Genomic DNA, 19,262 nt, shown 5'->3' on the forward strand with positions numbered 1-19,262 from the left:
TAACTTCCTTAGCTATGAGTTTCAAGGCGACTGATGTACTCATTGTTGGGGCTGGGCCCGTCGGCCTGGTGACGGCCCTCGGTCTCGCGCAACAAGGCATTGACACGGTTATTATTGGTTAGCTTTCCGGACTTGCCATCATATTGGCCGATTCTAACATTTGTGTAAAGAAAAGCGGGAGCTGGAGGTTCAGGAATCCTTCGGCCGAGCCATCACTCTCTTCCCCCGCACCCTCGAGCTCTTGGAGCAGGTGGGCGTGGCCGAAGACATGGTGCAAGCGGGCAATGTCGCACGAGGAATCGCCACCTACCAGGAAGGGAAAAGAACACCGGCCGTAGGCCAGCAAACGATGTTCACCGCCATGAACGGAACGTTCCACAACTACATTCTCAACATCCGACAGAAGAACTCCCAAGCGATCTTCGCGGCCAAGTACAGGGCCGTTTCGGGAAACGACGTCCAGTACCAATGGGAGCTCATCGACTATCGAATCGACCAAGCGCCTCAGGACGGCTACAATGTTACAGCCGCCCTCCAACATCCTCAGCACGGAACGCGCTCGGTCAGATGGTATGTCGTCTAATGACATGCTTCGATACCGTGGAAGCGGCTAATGTGTGAAAGCAAATACCTAGTCGGCGCCGACGGTGTTCAGTCGCAGGTCCGACAACTTGCAAAGATTGAAATGATTGGCGACGAAACGGCATACGAATGGGTCCGCTTCGATGGCCGTATCAAGACTGACGTTCCTGATACTGAACTTGGTTTTGTGACGATCCAAAGTGCCGAGTATGGCAATGTCTTCTTGGCCAGGATCGACAAGGATGCGTTCCGCATTGGATACGTGTTCACCCCAACGCTGAAGGCCAAGTACCCCGACGGTCTTACCAAGGAAAAGGCTCTCGAGGAGGGGCTCAAGTCCTTCCACCCCTTCAAGGTCGAGTTTGAGCGGCTCGACTGGTGGACTATCTACACGTAAGAAGATCGGTTTCGAAACCTGAGATCTCATCTAACAGTCCAAAAAGTATTAGGCAAAAGGTAGCCGAGACCATGAGCAAGGATGAATTCGTGTTCCTTGCCGGCGATGCCGCCCACACGCACTCGTCTGGCTTCGGTCAGGGCATGAACACCGGAGTCCACGATGCCATCAACCTCTCTTGGAAGCTCGCTGGAGTCATCAGGGGATGGTATCAGCCAGAAGTCCTCCACACCTATTCCGAGGAGCGCCGTGCCGTCGCTCAGAAGGTCATTGACATTGACAAGACTCTAGCGGCGGTGATGTCTGGCGATCTTCCTGAGACATGGAACGGATGCATCGGCAAGCCTGAACACAGCAAGGTTCTGGGCGATTTGCTGACATCGAACGCCAACTTCAACATCGGCTTCGGCGTCAGCTACGGACCCTCCATCATCGTCAACAAGGCCTGCACCGGCAGTGTGGCCGTGGGTTACCGCACCCCTGACGTGCTTCTCAAATCGCCTGGTGCTAGCACTCCCATCCGTCTGCAAACCATCATCCACGCCAACACTGGGAAGTGGAACGTGCTCATCTTCGCCGGTCGCCCTTTCCGACAGAGAGAAAAGCTGGCTGCACTGCGTGAGGCGCTGAAGTCTACCCATTCTCTCACCAAACGCGCTCAGACGTTGAACTTCACAACCATAGTATGCGGTACTATTTCCAACACATGGGACGTTTTCGACGGGGTTCCCCCGAGCTTCGTCTACTGCGACGTTGACGGCCAAGGACACAACAGCTACGGAATGTCAGCCACGAGCGGCGGACTTGTTGTTCTTCGCCCAGATGGCTTCTTGGCTGCTACTTATCCGATCGAAGATGTTCAGGAAATCGCCGTTTTTTTGGACGGTTTCTGTTCTGATAACACCAAAGCACTACCTATCGTTTGAAAACATGTACCTAGACCTTTAAATTCCCTAGACCCATCATAGACTTTTGCAGTTGCGGGATTTGATGGTATCTACATTAGAGCGCTGGTTCTTTAGATTCGCGGATTAGAGATCATTCAAAGATTCATCATGACGACTAGAGACTTTGACAATTCTGTGATTCAAATTAAGCCAGGCCTTATAGACGCCGGTCTTATCTTGCTGGCTAACTCGCCAGGGGAACGTACCAGAGATCACAAACTACAACCAGTGGCTGGAACGAAGCCCATTTGCAAAGTTTCAAACAAAAACATGCCAATTCATCAAGCATCATTCTCAATATCCTGACAAGCCTGTCCTCTGTCACCACTCGACCTCAGATTATCCAGGAAGTCAATCCCAAGAAAATCGCCAAACCACGGCTCCATTTGATCAAACATCTCTTCAAAGTCATGACCAACTGCGGCTCCGACTTGGTCGACAGACTCATTTGGCTCCATACCTGCAGGACCAGCGTTCCCTTGTTGTCCGTCTCCAATTGCCGCTGGGTTTAAATCTACGCGATCCAAAGCCCATTCAAAAATAGATAAGACCCTCTTTATGACCGGTGAGCCCTGGAGCTGCTCAAGAATAAGCATTCCTTGACGAATGTAGATGAGCGACATTGATTTGGTTGTATTGGACTCGGTAGCGTCTAGAGCAGCCTCTATGTGGAGGGCAAGTGCTATTGGAATATTGGAATTGCTTCAAGTCAATTATCAGCCTATTCTTTCAATCCATAGGGCGTCCTTGGGCACGTACAACGACATGGGGAGGTTTCTGAGTTGGTCATTTGCAAGTGCTCTCCCAAACAGCGTATCAAGTTCGAACATTGAAGATCGAAGCCGCGCTCGCGCCCAGTCGTGCCGGGTAACATCTCCAGTCTTCCAGCAAAGTTTGAGTGTTCTGTACAGGATACACTCCAGTCGATAGCTCGCTGCCAGCAGGGATGTGAGGTAAGGACTATCGACTTGCTGATGATCTGCGCCAGCAGCCTCTCGGAGCTGACTCCGCCAAGCGTGAAATTCGCGGGCCATGGCTTTGCCATCGACCTGGCCGGAGTCAGATACTCCCACAAGCCATCTAGACCCTGAAGTCATCAAGTCAGACACCTGTTCAATACGTGCATTGTCATCTTGAACCGTACCTAGGACAGACAACTTGCAGTACTCAACAAAATGGCATTTTTGTTCAGTGGTGACCTTAGAAGGGAAGGACGTATTCGTGTTGTTTCCCTCAGTCTCCCAATCTTCTTCGGTTGGCAAGGTTTGTGGTTTCGTCTTGTCGCTGACTAGGGGCATGCTTTGCATACCCAGAAATGACAATAACACATCTCGACACTGCAACGAAGAGTCAGTTTCAACAGCAGATGGCTCAGTAGAAGGTACACCTAGCACAGTCAACTCACGTAGATAACCCACCAAATTCGTTTGTACAAGCCACGAAGTTGGGCGTCCGGGATGCGTAGCTGATCACTCAAGTTCGCATCCTCAATCAGCTCCGTCTTCAGGCCTGTCGTGGAAGTTTCACGAGTACTCACAGCTTTTGCAGTTCCAGCTTTGTGGCAAGCCGGACCGCGTTGAAGAACCAGTAATGAACGTCTCGATCAATTGGGTAAAAGAATGCAGTTGTACCCAATATTAGAGATCCCTGAAGCAGACACAACTGGCTCTTCTCACATTGAAAGTCGTGCAGTAGTAGGGCCTTGTTGAAGAAGGCTGTTTGCGCCTCTGTGATATTGGAGTACCCACATGACGCGAGGACATCAGTTGGTACGTAAAGAGTAGCACTTGCCAAAACCGTCTGCATGAGGAACGGGGAACAGGATCCTGACTCGTAGCTATTCAAAAAGTGGTTTCGGTCCAGTACTGGCGAATATGGATGAACGAACTCAAAATACGCAGTCAGAAAGACAATTCTCGATTGCTCATGTCAGTTTTATAGGCTTATCCCTAGGGTCAGGTCTGTATCACTTACAAGCTATCCCGTTGCGGCAGCACAAAGGCACCCTTCTTCATCAGGAAGTCCAGATCGACTGGATCCAAACCCGAAATACCTACCTGTGGGTTCTGCGGATAGTGCGGAGTACTATTGGCCGAACTTGGGGCAGGCGATCCAGCTCTAACACTTTCGTTTCTGTCATTGCCGCTCATCGCTGTTTTGAGTATACTGAGATAATGAACTCTGCCGTTGTACTCTGCTTGCGCCTGCGGAAGTTCATCAATGTTTTGTATCCTTTGGGGCGAGCAACCTGAGACAGTAGAACTCGTCATTCTCTCAAGTTCCCTAGACCCATGAGTCCCGTCAATTCGACGAGTTGAAGGGCACGGGCTGTCATTTGAGAGACTTGTATCGTTCACAGAAACATGACTTGATGTCAATAGTGTGGGCGGTTGGGCCTCGGAATCCTTCTTCAGTCAGCCCCCCTGTATCAATGCATACGGTATAATGTGGAATTTAGGCTGCACAAAAGCGCAAGATGAAGATAACGTTAGTCTCTCACATTTGGATGACAATGTCTCTGTTGTGTCAACTCATCGGCTCTTCGCTTTCTTGAAGATCACCGTCAGCGGGCTGATCCAAATGCCATCTAGCTGATAACACCTACCTCTTGCGTTGTTGGCGAGACACCAATTTGCAATTCTCGGGGTATCCTTTGCTGACACATCGGCCGCATGGTATTCCTGCGACTGGCGCATCGCACTTCACTTTACGCGAGTGGCACTCGATGCAGGCCTTGCTAAGCCTCGCCGCGGCCGCTCCAACGTCGGCGGCGGTCGTCATCTGTGATCCGTGATCCACTCCGCACCGGAGCAATCCGCTGCCAAGGTGTTTCGATGTCGGTCCCGTGGATTAGCGGATTTTCGGCAAGCGGGAAATGATGATGAGAAGTAGAACAATCGTCGACTACACAGGCTGGCTGGGAGAGAGGAACACATCAATGATTTCGGCGCCGAAGAAGACCCAAAGTTCGGCAATACGGCTTTTCGGCATTTACGGACTTTCCGGAGGGACCAGGGTCCGTGACCCGTTTTGTGAGCTGAAAAACTCATCTTAAGTGTCTACTGCAGGAGATTGCCAATTGCTTGAAGTTCGTTGTGTTATAAAGTTGATTTTGTTGCAATATGCACCTTAGGCATACCAAGAAAACGGAGTCAAGCTTCATAGTGCCCGACATCCATGAGGGATTCATCCGTAGAGCCACCATGCGGCTCCAGCAACGGCAACAGGTCCCATGATCAGCCCCATCTTCTTGCCCAATCCTTTCAATCCGTTGACGGCGATGATCTTCACCTTCTCATCTAGCCAAGCCTTCTCATTCAAGTGCGGGAAAGGGACCTCAGGGACATCCTTGCCCAAGAACTCGCAAAGCGGGCCCCACCCATCCGCCAGATCGAACTCCAGCAACCTCTCCTTCGGCGTGACCCTCCTCAACTTCTCATAATGCTCGCGATATTTCTGTCTGGCTTTCATGTCGGCGTCTTTGACATTCCAGATATCCAGCCATCCACCGGTGACACTCCTGTGGATCTTGCCAATGGGATGGACGTAGAACCGGTCAAGCTGATATACGAGACTGACAAACGGATCAAACATATTCGCGATGACCCCTTGCATGTAACTCTTATGCCAACTCTCCACCTCCCTCTCAACAAGCACAACCTTGGCCTCAGGGTACGCCGCAATAAGCTCCTCCGCAAACGCGACCGCCGGCGTGTCCGACGACACGGCGCCGTACGAGTGCAGCAGCTGGTCAAACTCGTCCCGCCCGACCGGCTCGCCGGCGCCGAAGAACTTGCGGTCGACGGCCTCCTGCCACATCTCAATGTCGGCAAAGTTGGTCGACATGAAGACCGTCGAGTGCCAGCAGGGGATCCCCAGCTTCTCGAGCGCGGCGCACATTGCTGTTTGGGCGGCTGAGGTTAGAGTTTATGCCGGCGCGTGAATGTGATTGGGACTGGGCCTTACATGACGTGCCTGTCCGGGGGAAGCCCAGACAGAGGACCTGCATCGGCACGGTTCTCTTCTTCCCGCGCGGGGACTCGGTGCTGACCGGGCGGAAGAGCTCCGGGTGTCGTTCTTCTACGGTTGCCATGGCGGGCGGGCGCTGTTGCTTTGGCAGATGGGGATGATTGCGAAAATCGTTTCTATGTCGTCAAGAGTAAGATAGAGATCGTCACGAGGCACTCTGGGAATATTTTTGAATCATCCATCATAAGACCGTCAATTGAGATTTTCCACCCCCCTTTTGCTGTTAATGTGCTGACGTGAGACTTGATGTCCAAGACATGGTGGCGTCGAAGGAAGAACTTTGGTCGAAATGGCCAGGGGAGGGAGATCTTATCGATTAGATCTCAATGTCCAGATTTTCACTTCATCACGCAGTCATGTTCACTGGAAAATTTGAACTTTGGTACGTAATCTCATGTGGCCCATCCGGGGATCTTGCGGGGTACTAACGCATGCATGCCGGCATGGGCCCGACTCTACGGTTAAAGTAGTGAATGGCGTGGCATGGCGTTCGTTGACGACGCGTGTCGAGGGAAGACAAACGTGAGGTCCATCGTGGTCGCGAGGACGATAAATGCCAGAAGTTCAGACCACTGCCCGGCCCCGTCTGAAATCCAAACTTCATGCATCCTTGGAGTCAAAGAGGGACACGGGATGGTTTATTTAAAGACGAACACCTCGCGACCAGGAAGCTCAGAGCGAAAGCCGAGCGGCTCAATCAAGACAAGCCCCTTGTTGTGCCGCCCGAACGCCCGACCCCGAAGGCGCGCGTAGATGGATCACAGTTTGTCAGCTCGTCTGGAATTCGGCCGGCCGTGGAGATCAGAATCCCCCATGGTGTTGTTTAGATGCCGATTCGTGGCAGAGGTATCGCAGGAACACCGGTCGCCGTACCGACATGCACCATCACACATGGCTTCACTGCTTACGCTGCCATGGTCCAATGTCATACGCCATTCTCCTCGGATCGCGAACCGAAAGATGCACCAATTCATTAACAATAATACCCGCTAATCATACTATGACATAATCCCACCGTCCCTCAAAACATGGCGCCCCTTCGGAGCGGGGACGGGGCGGCGCGCCATCGGGGTCTCCCCACCACGAGTCCGAAGCGCAGGAAGAAATAGGGGTCGCCCGCCCGGACACTGCACTGCACCCACGTCCCTTGCAGTAGCACGCGTGTAAGCGGGGAGGGAGAGACCGCGCAGCAACATTGAACGTTACCAAACCAACCAAGCGATGAACGATCCCACCGTCCGGGCCTCCGTACCTTGCTGAGGCCCGGGCGTCTGGCGGCAGTCCGGCGATGCGCCATCGAACGCAGCGACGTCCGACGGTTTACGTGAATGGGCTTCGATCCCTTTGGCTTTGCGGCCGAGTATAAACATTGAAGAAACCCGCCCGTACAAATACTTGAATTTTTCATCTGTTTAATCGGATTATCTTGTTCGATACAAAAGACAATTTTATACCCGGATTTAAAAGAGTAATTTCGAAAAGTAGACATAATGGCGTCCCCTGCAGGCAACATCACCTTCGATGGTAGGTCTTCACACGGTGAACACCAAAAGCGAGAGAAACTGACGACGATCTCCAGACTACCTCGGCCTGACGGCCTGCCTGTTCGAGTGGGCCGACTCCTACGACTCCAAGGACTGGGACCGTCTCCGCAAGTGCATCGCCCCAGAGCTCCGCGTACGTCCCCCCTCCACCCATCTCCCCCAATCCATCACTACCTACCCAACTCCCGCCCTCGCGCCCCCCCTGCGCCCCTCCCACAACCCCAACCCCGTCTCCTCGCTCCTCAGTCGCCCGGTGGAGGAGGACGACGACCAATCTCAAACTCACATCCCGCACCAGATCGACTACCGCTCCTTCCTCGACAAGATCTGGGAGGCCATGCCGGCCGAGGAGTTCATCGCCATGATCAGCGACAAGGCCGTGCTCGGCAACCCGCTGCTGAAGACGCAGCACTTCATCGGCGGCACGCGCTGGGAGAAGGTCTCCGACACGGAGGTCATCGGGCACCACCAGCTGCGCGTGCCGCACCAGAAGTACACGGACGCGACCCGCAAGACGGTCGCCGTCAAGGGCCATGCGCACAGCTACAACATGCACTGGTACAAGAAGGTCAACGGCGTGTGGAAGTTTGCCGGGCTCAACCCCGAGATCCGCTGGTCCGAGTACGACTTCGAGGCCGTGTTTGCTGATGGCCGCGACTCCTTCGGCGAGGACGAGAAGAACGATGTCAAGGTTGTGGAGAAGGAGCTCAAGTCTGCGGTGGCTCACTAAATATGTAATCTGGGCGTGGGATGGGATATGGCGAACTTGGGTGTCACTTTTTGGGAATGGATGGAGGTAATGTGGGTGTTCATGTAGGGGCTTATTCAATGTGTATAGACGTACCCTGATATCCAAATACTACACTTACCTTCACAAACTCTGTAACACCGTGAATTCCTATTGACGAGTGAGACTTCAACGAGTAAGACCAGAACTTACTGTGGTCCCTCTGGTCCTCGTCCAAGTCCCCAACGCTGTCCCAGCTGCTCTTCCCGCTCACGTTCCCGCGCATGGTTGATAGCGAGTGTAATCTCCTGCTCAAACTGATGAGACCCACGCCCACGCGCTCGCTCCCGCGCAAGCTCCAGCTCCAACGCATCGACGGTAGCGACCTGCAACATGGAGTTATACGAGCACAGGGGGAACCTACATTCCATACAAGGCACACCCGGCATCTCGGTGTCGTTGCGGCAGAAACAGGGGTACGCGAGATCGTGGGGGCAGCGCTTAGATACACCAGGACGGCCAGGGTTGTCACGCTGCTCGTCTGCTGCTGGCCACGGGTTCACGAAAGCCGGAGTTTCGACGTCTTGGAAGCGCGGCTGCGGGCGGGGCAGGCTGAGAGGATAGGCGGCGGGCCGTCGCTGGCCGATGTTGAGGGGGTGGATGAGGGGCGGTTGGTGGGTGTTGTTGGCGATGCCTGCGGGTCCTGGGGCGGGCTCGTAGACGGTGCCGGCCGGGGCGAGGGCGCCGCGGCGGAGGTAGTCGATGAAACGCGGGGTCTGTAGCTGCTGGGAGGCGGGCCCGTCAGTAAAAGATCCACCGATGATGGTAGGGTTGGCTAAGTGCTCAGGGGTTGTTGCGAAGGAATTGGGAGGTTGAGCTGGCGGGGTGTTGGTGTTATCTTCGATGGCGGCGAAGTCATTGTCTGGGGTCTCGGGACGACTAGGGCTAGCGTTCTGGTGAGTGTCGTCTCTAGAAGCCATTTTGATCTGGTAGTATGTGATAATATGGGATGGGGATGCTGTTTAGTTGGCTTTTGGAGTTTGATGTGTAGTTTTGGAATGTGTTTGATGTACTGATGAGAAGACTTGACCTTCGTGAGCAGCATTCAGTGTTGTTATATGCATCATCGTTGATGAGAGCATAACATGTAAGTCAACAGTAATAACAGATGTGAATGAAAACAAAGCCTTTGTATTCTTCCTATTCTACAAAGCTCAAGCGAGAATGTAAGGAGCTTCATGCAGCCTGAACAAAGCCAGAGATCGGTCGCAAAGCATTTGCCCTTGTTCTGGTTCATGTTGACTATGGACAACGGCTAAGTAGCAAAAGAACCAGCCAAGTCTTAGTTTTTTCTCCTCACTAGATTGAACAAGTGAATCTTAATACATGTGAACAATTTAGTTGTCCAGATAAGCGGAGCTCATGACGGTGAAAGGTCAAATCGTTACGGTCAATCTCAGTCGGAGGTTGAGAGAAACAAGACCTTGTCATTGACGTTGGAAATACAGAACATCAAGCATGATGTCGCAAGATGAAACTTCGGAGAACTGATGTTTTAGCTGAATCAGGTAGAATCCCCAACAATCAGCAAAGACATCCTGCCATCTCCTGTTGAAGTTGGTCCGGAGCAAACGGAGATAGGTAGTGGAGCCAACTCGGGGCCGTCAACACCGGGCCCCATATATCACGTGCACTCACTATGTGGATAGGAACTTTGGCCATCCGTCCTCCAGCTGATGACATAATGCGGTGGGGTCAGGAGGGGCAGAACCACCACTCGGCAGTGCACGGAGCAGGGGTCCCAAACGTTGACGGGGACTTGGAGAGCTCCGTCGGAAATCGGTCTCGCATCCTGGACTCGAGCAACCACTGCCTGCCACATCACCCCACGAACTCGACCTCTTTTGCAGCAATTCTGTAAAGGGCTTTCACGGTCTTGCGGTTCATCAACAGCTGCAACATCACGGAGGACTTCCAATTCCCCCGAAATCAACCACCGAACCTCGCTTGACGAAGCCGCTTCATCCGCGCCGTCACGATGGACTACACATCCCAGCGGCTTCAAGAAGAAGCCGTCAAGCTCCAGACAGCGAGGTACGCGCCCCCCTATCCCATCCCACTGCTTTACTGCCTGAAGAAATCAACTGACTCTGTTCCTCTGCAGCTCCGACGCCTTCTTCACCCCGCTCAACATCATCCTCCTCCTCGTCCTCGGCTACACAATCTACTCGATGCTGGCCCCGACCCCGCCCCCGATCCTGCCGAAGGAGCCGCCGGCAACCGTCTTCCGCGTCTTCAACCCGCGCACCCTGCTGCCCTTTAACGGCGAGGAGGGCAAGCCCATCTACTTCGCGGTGCGCGGCCGCGTCTTCGACGTCACGCCGGGGCGCAACTTCTACGGCCCCGGCGGGCCGTACGCCAACTTTGCGGGCCGCGATGCGTCGCGCGGCCTGGCGTGCGGCAGCTTCGACGAGGACATGTTGACGGAGGACCTGGACGGGCCTTTGGACACGCTGGAAGGCTTGGGCCCGGACGAGGTGGAGGCGCTGCAGGGCTGGGAGGAACAGTTTGACAGCAAGTACCTGGTCATTGGACGGCTTGTTGCTGTGGGCGAGGAGCCGGAGGAGGATAAATGAGGAGCTCGGTTGAGTTCGGAGGGGAGTGATGGATGGTGGCGGAGGTATAGAGAGCGAGGTTTAGATCGGATGGGAGGATTTGATAGATGCGTGTGGATGGGTCTCACACGCGACAAATATCAAGCCTCATGCCACGCCGTTGTTGTGTGTCTTTGTGTGATGACCCATTCTCGGGTGATGCCAGGTTGATCGGTCTCTTTGCCGTGACATGTCGAGGATGCGGTCAGAGATGGGTGCTCTTTGTGGCGTCGGCTGCATGATGAATGATTGACAAGCTGCATCTGCATCCGAGGCCATTTGTTCGCGATGCAACATTACAACAATCCCATCAGGCACGTTTTCCAGAGACATTGTTGCAACATAACAGCGCGATCCCAGAGAGGCTTAGGGGAGGCAGCAGTAAAGTAGCCAAGTCGAGGCTAGTCAGATTATAGCGCCAGACGCCCTCGAGTGCGAGCGTGAGATGAGACGGAGGGGACTGCTGACAGCGGTGGCTGGTGTAGTTAGTTACCCGAGTGTCAGCAGGCAACCATATTTCTGAGGGGGGAGGAGAGATTGGATCCGCGTGGCTCAACGACTTTCTGCGGAGTTTATTTCGAGCCGTCGTCGCAGCCACCTTCTCTCGACGCAGCGACGGTCCTATGGAACGATCCTTCGCTCAGGTTGTTGGCCGGGTCTGGCGGCATCCGGAGAGCCGTTGACGGGCGCAGCCACGGAGGTTTGGGTATGTTGGCAGAGGAAGATGAGACGAAATCGGACCCAGGTGGTGATGGGCAGGGCGGTGTGGGTTAGGTGCGGTGCGCTGGAAATGATGATGCGATTGTCTGACAAAGGCTACCGTTGCCGTCGCGCCGGAAACGGATCGGTGATCTCACTCGATGGGCTGCAGAGACACGAGGTACGGAATTGCATTGGTGCTATTCGTCTGGGTCTAACATAGACGATCTGCTTCCCATCCCTCATCGCCCTCCTTATCTGGACGACATTGCACAGAGTTCTCCTGTAGATAACAAAACAGCAGACTCCAAAGATGGACGGTTGTTGAAGACGTCGGGAGGCTGTATCGATATTTCGAGGTGCAGCAGATGCAGATGCAGATGCAGATGCAGATGCAGGTGTTGGATTGAAGCTCAGGCACAGAGAGGCTTGCGGGCCTCTAAAATTAGCGACTCCTCGATGAATTCCAGGTCTAGCGCAGATCCTGCCACACGCCAACACCCGCTGCTCTTTCCTCATTGTGCCGCATCTTTCTGCCTGTGGCACCCTGCCCTGGACAAATGCTTTGCAGCAGGTACCATGCAACACCAAGGAAAGCAGCGCAGGTGAGGCACAGCCTCTGGTGCTCAGCAGACAGACGGGCTGTCCTGTGCCTCTGTCGGTCTCCTGCCCCCTCTGATTGGCTTCTTTCCCCCCAAGCCCAGTGTCCCTGCCGTCATTTCTCGGGGAAAGCGCAGGGGAGATGCCTTCCTCCTGCCTGCCTGCACTTGCTCCGCCTTCAGCCCTAGGAAAGAAAGAGCAGCAGAGCGAGGGTGTGGGTGGTTGTTTCCTTTCTTGAACCAATTGCTGTGGAACGGAATGCGAGGTAAACATGGAAAGAGCCAGGCACCAAAGAAACAAGCTTCCTTCCTCGTATCATCATTGGACCCGTGGAATGTGAAGATGCAAGAACCTGCACACCTCCCCAGTCCCTCAATCTCGGCCTGCTGCTTCTTCTTCTTTCCCCTTGTGCCCTTGTTCTCAGCCTCAGCCTCCATCTCATCGACACCCCAAAGCCGGTCCAGTCGGCGCCACTGCGGCCATCAGCCATTCCATTCTGTCTTTAGTTTGCCCATCATCGACTGCCGTCCCTGGTTTTAAAAACGCCCGAGGCGCCTCTTTCACCGTCTGTCTCGCTGCTTGACTGTTTTCCCTTTTTCTGCTTTACCAAACCCTGCGTCACCTTCGATCGATACCCCTGCGAACCAGCTCAGCGGGGCAGCAATCGCGAATCCATCAGACGAAGCTGTCGACAAACATCAAGGAATCCTCTCTGCAATTACCATTGGCATTGACTTTGATCCTTGCCGTCAAGTTTGGCCATCTCGAAATCGCATGGCACACTCGTTTTGTCAGTTCCAGTCCCAACACTGCGCATACCGCCGACCACTTACGGCATCCCTGTCGGCTATATCAAATCCCACTCTCGATTCGAATTGCGCACTTACAGCAACACCATGGCGCCGTCGAGGAGCAAGGCATTGAGCCTGCTGAGCATCCTACTCCTGTCGACACCCATATTCGCCAAAGTCCAAAACGACTTCAGCTACTACCCCAGCGCAGCACAGCCCTGCCTGTACTCCGCTTCTGATAGCAGCCAGTGCGATGGCGACACCGTCGCGGATATGAACAAGTGCCTTTGCAGCGACTCCAAGGGCAAATTCATCACCAATACCGCAAAGTGCTTGGGCAAGGACGCGAAGGGGTCCGTCTCGGAGACATACTCGGACCTCAAGACTTCATGCGCGAATTCCAACACACCCATTTCAATTACTGAGGACCAATTCAACAATCTCGCCGCCCAAGGGGCCACGGCCTCGTCCATTGCAGTTACACCGTCATCGACGTCAGCGCCGAAAACGTCGAAAACGGCCAGCCCCACAACTTTCATGACCACAACGACCGGCGGCGCGACCGTCACCGTTACCACGACGCCTACCCCCACTGATGCGACATCCACTCCCACTGCTGCGGCCTCGGGCCTGTCGACAACCGCCAAGATTGGCATCGGTGTGGGCGGTGGTGTTGGCGCAGTTGCTATCGTCGGCATCCTCGCATTCGTCTGGCGCCTCAAGAAGAGCCGCTCTTCACATGAGGAGTCTCGGCCGATGCTCGATGGCGGAGTCGGTGCGACCGGATACAACCCGCACAACAGCCCGTCTGCCAGCGCCGCCGCGTTTGGTCTTGAAAACCCGAACGATTACAAGACTGAGACCAAGACGGGAGGGTGGAGGCCAACGACGGATATCCCCCCGAGCGCGAGTCCCGGCGCGCAGACATGGGCAACCAACTCTCCTCAGCCCCCGTACGCACCTTACTCTCCTCCGTCACCGCAGCAGCAACAGCAAATGCATGCTTGGGGACACCACCCGCAAGCTGCGTACCCGCCTGGGCCAGAAACTGCTCCCCAGCCTGGCGTTTTTGAGCTCGCATCTATACCCGTGCAGCCATCACACCCTCAACCTCCACCCGATGCCGTCGAAATGCCGGCAACGGAGGTGCAACCGAGGCCTGCGAGATACCAATATCCATCACAGCGATGATTTGTATATACAAGAAGAAGGTGGCGGGAGATAATATAGCATGGATGTAGACTATTTGTGATACCTGGAGCTGCATATCATGGACGGACATTCAGGCGTTTTGGACCTGGACTGGAAAAGTCGGGTTATTGAATACAAACATTTGATCTATCACAAGGACAGTCCCTGAGATTCATAAAGTACTGCATTGTTATCTACCTTAGTTGCGAAAAGCGATCTACTTCTTTCCCGAGTTCGAGTTGGAACCACCGCCCGAGGAACCGGATGAGTTTCCAGACTTGTTGCCCGAGCCAGAGTTGGGACCGCCGGATTGGTTCTTTGCTGCCGCAGCTGCGGCTCGTTTGGCAAAAGCGCTCTATAGAAATCACATCGTCAGCTATGCGTTTGGAAATAAGAGTGAGAACCAGGGAACTTACATCCTTGCCCTTGGCGATGCGGGCCGCTGCCTTGGCGTCCATCTTATCGGAACCCATGGTTGTACTTTTGTAAGATTTGGTTAGTTGGATTCTTGCTTTTGAGTTACCTTGATAGCTCGAAGTAGATAGTGGATGTTTAGTAAGTAGCTGTTGTCTTGGGAGGCTTGAGGAGGGCGACTTTGGTTCTTTATGTAGGGGTTGAGTTGAGCTGTTCGATTGAGTAAATCAGCTTTTACTGGGTGAGATCAGTACTTTGTGTGGGAACAGTGAAGTACTGAAAGAAGTTTGGTTCCAATTCACAGGTCCAGTCCGGCAGTGAGGGGGGACATTGAAGGTGTACAGTGCTGACAGTGAGGGAGTATGGGTTGCTGATCATGATGCCCTCTCGACTGAATCACGCGAGGAACAGGTAGTGCTGACGTTGCCATCGTGCCCCCCGGTGTCGCGTTCCGGTAGTCTTAGGGCTCTGTTTACACCTCAATGCTGGATGCGCAATCCGCGGACTACATATATTAAAGCGCAGTACTAATAAGACGGCCTTGTGAAAACACCAATTTCCCAGCTTTGGGCAGTAGAATAGAACTTCATTTTACCTCATCCAAATGTTCCAATCGACTAACACAAGCAAGCCACAGAAGGCCCATTTCTTGGAGGATGATTCACTACCACTGACTGATTAACTAAGTAACTTCCAATTTACTGCCGTGAACCCGAGAAACCCATCCCAAAAGCCACGCATTCACCACCCAGTACTTCTCGTGAATATCTTACTCACGGCACGTAGAACTTCTTCCAGGTGTTAGGATACGACCAACCACTCTTTGACCCCGAATACGATGAATCGCCTGCGCTGGTGTTGCTGCCAGACTTGTTGCCGGAGCTGATGGACGAGCTGCCGCCGGAGGAAGTGTTGCGTTTAGCTGCTTCGGCGGCGCGTTTGGAGAAGCCTGGCTGTGTAGAGTCAGTCATATTCAATTTGGAATACAACCTGAGAGGAGCTTGAGTGGACTTACATCTTAGCCCTTGGCAATGCGGGCGGCTGCTGCTTGGTCCATGCCACCCATCTTGTCGGCGTATCCTGTCCAATCTTGCTATCTAGGTCTTTATTGAGGTAAATCTTTGGTGAACCTGTAGTACTCGTATTTCTGGATGAGTCTATCATTCTCCTTCACAGCAGCGCCAGTATAGACCAAGAAGGATAGCCTCATCATGCTCTCATAACCTCCACATGCAACGTAGATACATAGTCGATGTCGTGAACAGGGGTTAGTGCATCACGGATCACCCGAATAATACTCTGGAGCGTAGTGATTCTGATCTGTGAAGTGAGTAATTCTGCAAGCTCTGTTGTAGTAGGCGGGAGGGTCATCCCATGGCTGTGCACTTGTGCTTATTCCACTTAGCCTCGGAGAAATGCTTGATTTAATAACATTTATCTGCCTTGATTATCATATATCAACTATCACTGATTCCTTAACGCTAGTTAATACACCTTGGACTGCGTGTCCATCCGAGAAAGTCATATTCGTCTCCAATTCCCCGTCCCCTAGATAGGCGGTTTGATCTTTCTGTATTCAGACCAGATGAGGGTAGGGTTCTCCATATTCATCCATCGCCAATTTTCCTGTTCCCTGTTGACAGGGTCAGGACCCCAACTCCCGGGCATACTAGTAGCCTGGTCATCAATCATGTTCCAGAAGTCTCCAGCGTATTCGTAGTTCTCGCAAGTAATCCACAACTTCCAATGCTCCGGCAGACGACCATACGTAAAGCCTGCTACGAAGTGCCGACACGCGCCTTTGTTGACAAGACCGTAGTCGTGGTGTCTCCTAGGGGAATCCCCGCTGGAAAGAAATCCCCGAAACCTACCCGCCTCGTCAGTCCCATGAAAGCGCCTCTCCGAACGTCCATACGCCAGAAGATCGATCCCTGCGGTCGCCAGGACATTGACCCAAAATTGTAAAATCCTTTCAAGATGAGAAGAAAAGTCTCTCTTGGAGCCTGCGGATGAAAACCGTTGCTTCAGGCACGCCTGAGAAATCATAGCTGATAATGGAGTATACAGGCGTCGAGGGTTTTCCAAACCGGGAAAATGGAAGGGTATGCCAGGATCCGCATGCTGCAAACCAAACGGATCAATCCGGATGCACTCGGTCAATATCTGAGCCCAATCTTGATCTTCTGTACCGGACTCGTCACTCAGCAATGGGTGGATGGCGCCAACTGCCATGGAATGAAGAAGTGAGTAGTGACCAGGCAGTCTGGAATCCACAAGCCACGCTTCTTCGCGTAACGAAGCCTTGGATACCAGATTGGAGAGCTGATCCAGTGTCCACCAATTGCTTCCACTATGGTAGACGATTGCTCTCAAAAATCTCACTCTTTCCTCGACGGACAACTCGGGGCCTTGAGGGCGTCGGTTCAGCAGGACGTAAAAGCCCTCCAAGTTGATTCCGCGGTCCAAAACCCAAACGAGTCCATCGGCTTCGAGAAAGTCATCCAATCCATTTTCGCCCAGGATCTGAATCAAAGGATAGTTACCATCTCCATATTCATAGTCGGAGTACCACAGTCCAATTGCTTGACCAAGTAGCCATCCCCTTAAGGCGGTCAGCGCATCAACTTCTTGCAGCGCGTGTGACGCAATTACATACCTATCGGTGTCGCCGATTTCAATGCTTAATCCATTATCTAACAACGTCCTGGTGATATTGAGAGATCTCCGAGAAACCGCTGTCTATTTCCCTTGGATTAGAGCACACCATGCAGCCGAATGCAACAGTTCGCTAGCGTAGACTTACATCCAGAAGGCCAAAACCCATTCTATCCTGAACGCATAAGCCCATTCCCCGGTCATGTAGGTACTTCAGAAGTCCGTTGTTGTCGTCCTTATGGATGAGATTATGAAATTCGGCATCAAAGCTGTCGACGATCTCGTGCGTCCTTAAACTGATTTGCCATCCCATACTCGCCTTTTGAGCGAATACTGAGTATACAGACAAGCCAAGCCAGCTTGGTGCTGCAAACAAAGCATGGAAGCCACCGTTTTGCTCAAATCCGAAGCAGAACTTGCCGAATATGTTAAGTTCTGTAGGATCAGAACGGGTATCCCTGATCATTTGACTCTCTCTTGACCTGATATCATCGTCTTGGACCCCACGCTTTTTTTGCATAGGCGTTTTGATCATACTTGCGGTTGCGCTGTTTCTCGGATAGGTCACTGCTTTTGTGTCCCTCTTAACTATGGCGTTGTATGTTGCAATCGCACTGTGGTAACTGTCAGATATAGTGAGGGGCGCAAATGGACCGCATTCGCATTTAACGTACATTCGTCGCCGTTCTTCGGCCTGTGCCATTTGGAACATCTGGAGAGCTCGGTCAAGTTTGAGCGATAGGGCCTCCAGATCGTCTTTCCTCAGAGCGGCTTTTGCAGAAGCTATCCTGTGCTTCAACCCGCGTTCGCTGATGACTCTGGTGTAGATCCTGTCTACCATGCCCTGCAGTTCTTCTAAAGCAAAGCGACACCTGCCGATAAGTTTCTCGAGTAGGATACGGTCTGATGCGAGGGCCGGAAGTGGGCTGATAGCCAGATTGTCCTCAACGTTCGCGAGGAAATCTTCGAAGATCTGGATGTCTTCCGCCTTTTCCCGGAGCAAGTTTGGGACATTCTTGACCTCGCTCCATAACTTTTGGATTCTGACGTAGGCGCTTCCAGTCTTGGCGGCAACGTCCACCACGGCAATGACGCTCGCCGCTAGGCCCAGGACTTCTGCCATCGACGCTGCTTCTCTTTCGATGTAGATCTACGAACGTACTAATGAGTCGCGGTGATCAAAAGCTGCGTGCGAGCCCTAAAATCAGAACATAAGAGAGCCGAGCAGGTGTCACGAAGTGCAAAGTAACACCGGGGAGAGGGAGCCTGATGAAATCAGGCTTCAATCAGGCTGTGCCGTCAGCATTGCCACATTGGCAAGCCACATGAGTGTGGGCAAATGCAGTCTCAAGCAAACGCAAATGCAGCTTGTGATTGGGTCTTTCCAACAGCCAACTAAATGGTCAGCTCGGCGATTTGAGTTTAGGGTTGGACGGAAGTATCTGCATTCAGATATATAATCGTAAATCACCAATTCTTCACATACTGCCTATCGCACCGACGCGCTGTTCAATTCCAATCGAACTCATTGTTCTTGCGATGCCACAGGCAGGTATATTATGTGGAAGTTGACAGTGAAAGGACTTGGCCAGAGATTCCCCTAAGCAGGCGCCTTGTTTCCTCGATACTCAGACCATGTTAGCGGCGACTCAGCCTCTTTTTCCCATGTTAGGTCCAGCTCCTAAGTACTTACTCATGGGATCAGCGACCCGAGCTCCCGTCATCCCCGTGAGCTTGTTTTCAACCACGCTTCAGAACTCCCCAGCCAATCCATTCTTGTCGTCGGCAAACCAAATTTTCCTATGCTGTGGCAAAGCTCCGTAGGTAATGCCGATATGACTATTGTCTTCGGACAAACCTCGGTCTCCTTTCTCGGTTATGTCTCAAAATAACATATCGTGGTCTGATGTAGATATCGCCTCTTTCAAAAAGGTTCCTCTCGCTTCGGCCGTAATCGAGAAGGTGTACATCGGCATCGGCGGCTGCCTGTATCCAGTACTGCATGGCGGACTGTAACAACTCCAATGTGGTT

General features: G+C 52.9%; 9 protein-coding genes across 9 annotated transcripts; 4 read left to right on the top strand and 5 right to left on the bottom strand.

The window, feature by feature from the left end:
• Nucleotides 1–14: 14 nt before the first annotated feature.
• GCG54_00005163 (Phenol hydroxylase) lies at nt 15–1,905 on the top strand (the record flags this gene model as incomplete). The annotated part of the gene is made up of 4 exons (XM_045405194.1): nt 15–117; nt 171–570; nt 625–975; nt 1,026–1,905. 4 exons carry the CDS (start codon nt 15–17, stop codon nt 1,903–1,905), a joined length of 1,734 nt encoding a protein of 577 aa, XP_045264958.1.
• A 1,554-nt stretch (nt 1,906–3,459) lies between these two features.
• GCG54_00005164 (uncharacterized protein) lies at nt 3,460–3,732 on the bottom strand (the record flags this gene model as incomplete). Its single annotated transcript, XM_045405195.1, has 1 exon — nt 3,460–3,732. The coding sequence occupies one exon, from the start codon at nt 3,730–3,732 to the stop codon at nt 3,460–3,462; it is 273 nt and encodes a 90-aa protein (XP_045264959.1).
• Nucleotides 3,733–5,112: 1,380 nt separating this feature from the next.
• GCG54_00005165 (uncharacterized protein) lies at nt 5,113–6,019 on the bottom strand (the record flags this gene model as incomplete). Its single annotated transcript, XM_045405196.1, has 2 exons — nt 5,113–5,840; nt 5,893–6,019. The coding sequence occupies 2 exons, from the start codon at nt 6,017–6,019 to the stop codon at nt 5,113–5,115; spliced, it is 855 nt and encodes a 284-aa protein (XP_045264960.1).
• A 1,426-nt stretch (nt 6,020–7,445) lies between these two features.
• Nucleotides 7,446–8,229, top strand: GCG54_00005166 (Scytalone dehydratase; the record flags this gene model as incomplete). The annotated part of the gene is made up of 2 exons (XM_045405197.1): nt 7,446–7,479; nt 7,535–8,229. 2 exons carry the CDS (start codon nt 7,446–7,448, stop codon nt 8,227–8,229), a joined length of 729 nt encoding a protein of 242 aa, XP_045264961.1.
• A 206-nt stretch (nt 8,230–8,435) lies between these two features.
• On the bottom strand, nt 8,436–9,206 carry GCG54_00005167 (uncharacterized protein; the record flags this gene model as incomplete). The annotated part of the gene is made up of 1 exon (XM_045405198.1): nt 8,436–9,206. One exon carries the CDS (start codon nt 9,204–9,206, stop codon nt 8,436–8,438), a length of 771 nt encoding a protein of 256 aa, XP_045264962.1.
• A 1,058-nt stretch (nt 9,207–10,264) lies between these two features.
• On the top strand, nt 10,265–10,862 carry GCG54_00005168 (Damage response protein 1; the record flags this gene model as incomplete). The annotated part of the gene is made up of 2 exons (XM_045405199.1): nt 10,265–10,320; nt 10,391–10,862. The coding sequence occupies 2 exons, from the start codon at nt 10,265–10,267 to the stop codon at nt 10,860–10,862; spliced, it is 528 nt and encodes a 175-aa protein (XP_045264963.1).
• Nucleotides 10,863–13,075: 2,213 nt separating this feature from the next.
• Nucleotides 13,076–14,161, top strand: GCG54_00005169 (uncharacterized protein; the record flags this gene model as incomplete). The annotated part of the gene is made up of 1 exon (XM_045405200.1): nt 13,076–14,161. The coding sequence occupies one exon, from the start codon at nt 13,076–13,078 to the stop codon at nt 14,159–14,161; it is 1,086 nt and encodes a 361-aa protein (XP_045264964.1).
• Nucleotides 14,162–17,794: 3,633 nt separating this feature from the next.
• On the bottom strand, nt 17,795–18,353 carry GCG54_00005170 (uncharacterized protein; the record flags this gene model as incomplete). The annotated part of the gene is made up of 2 exons (XM_045405201.1): nt 17,795–17,813; nt 17,905–18,353. The coding sequence occupies 2 exons, from the start codon at nt 18,351–18,353 to the stop codon at nt 17,795–17,797; spliced, it is 468 nt and encodes a 155-aa protein (XP_045264965.1).
• Nucleotides 18,354–18,981: 628 nt separating this feature from the next.
• GCG54_00005171 (uncharacterized protein) lies at nt 18,982–19,234 on the bottom strand (the record flags this gene model as incomplete). Its single annotated transcript, XM_045405202.1, is given in 2 exon segments — nt 18,982–19,069; nt 19,089–19,234. The coding sequence occupies 2 exon segments, from the start codon at nt 19,232–19,234 to the stop codon at nt 18,982–18,984; spliced, it is 234 nt and encodes a 77-aa protein (XP_045264966.1).
• Between the last annotated feature and the right edge of the window lie 28 nt (nt 19,235–19,262).

This window comes from Colletotrichum gloeosporioides (genome assembly GCF_011800055.1).
Source record: "Colletotrichum gloeosporioides strain Lc1 chromosome Unknown consensus_40, whole genome shotgun sequence".
In the NCBI taxonomy this organism is placed as follows: Eukaryota; Fungi; Ascomycota; class Sordariomycetes; order Glomerellales; family Glomerellaceae; genus Colletotrichum; species Colletotrichum gloeosporioides.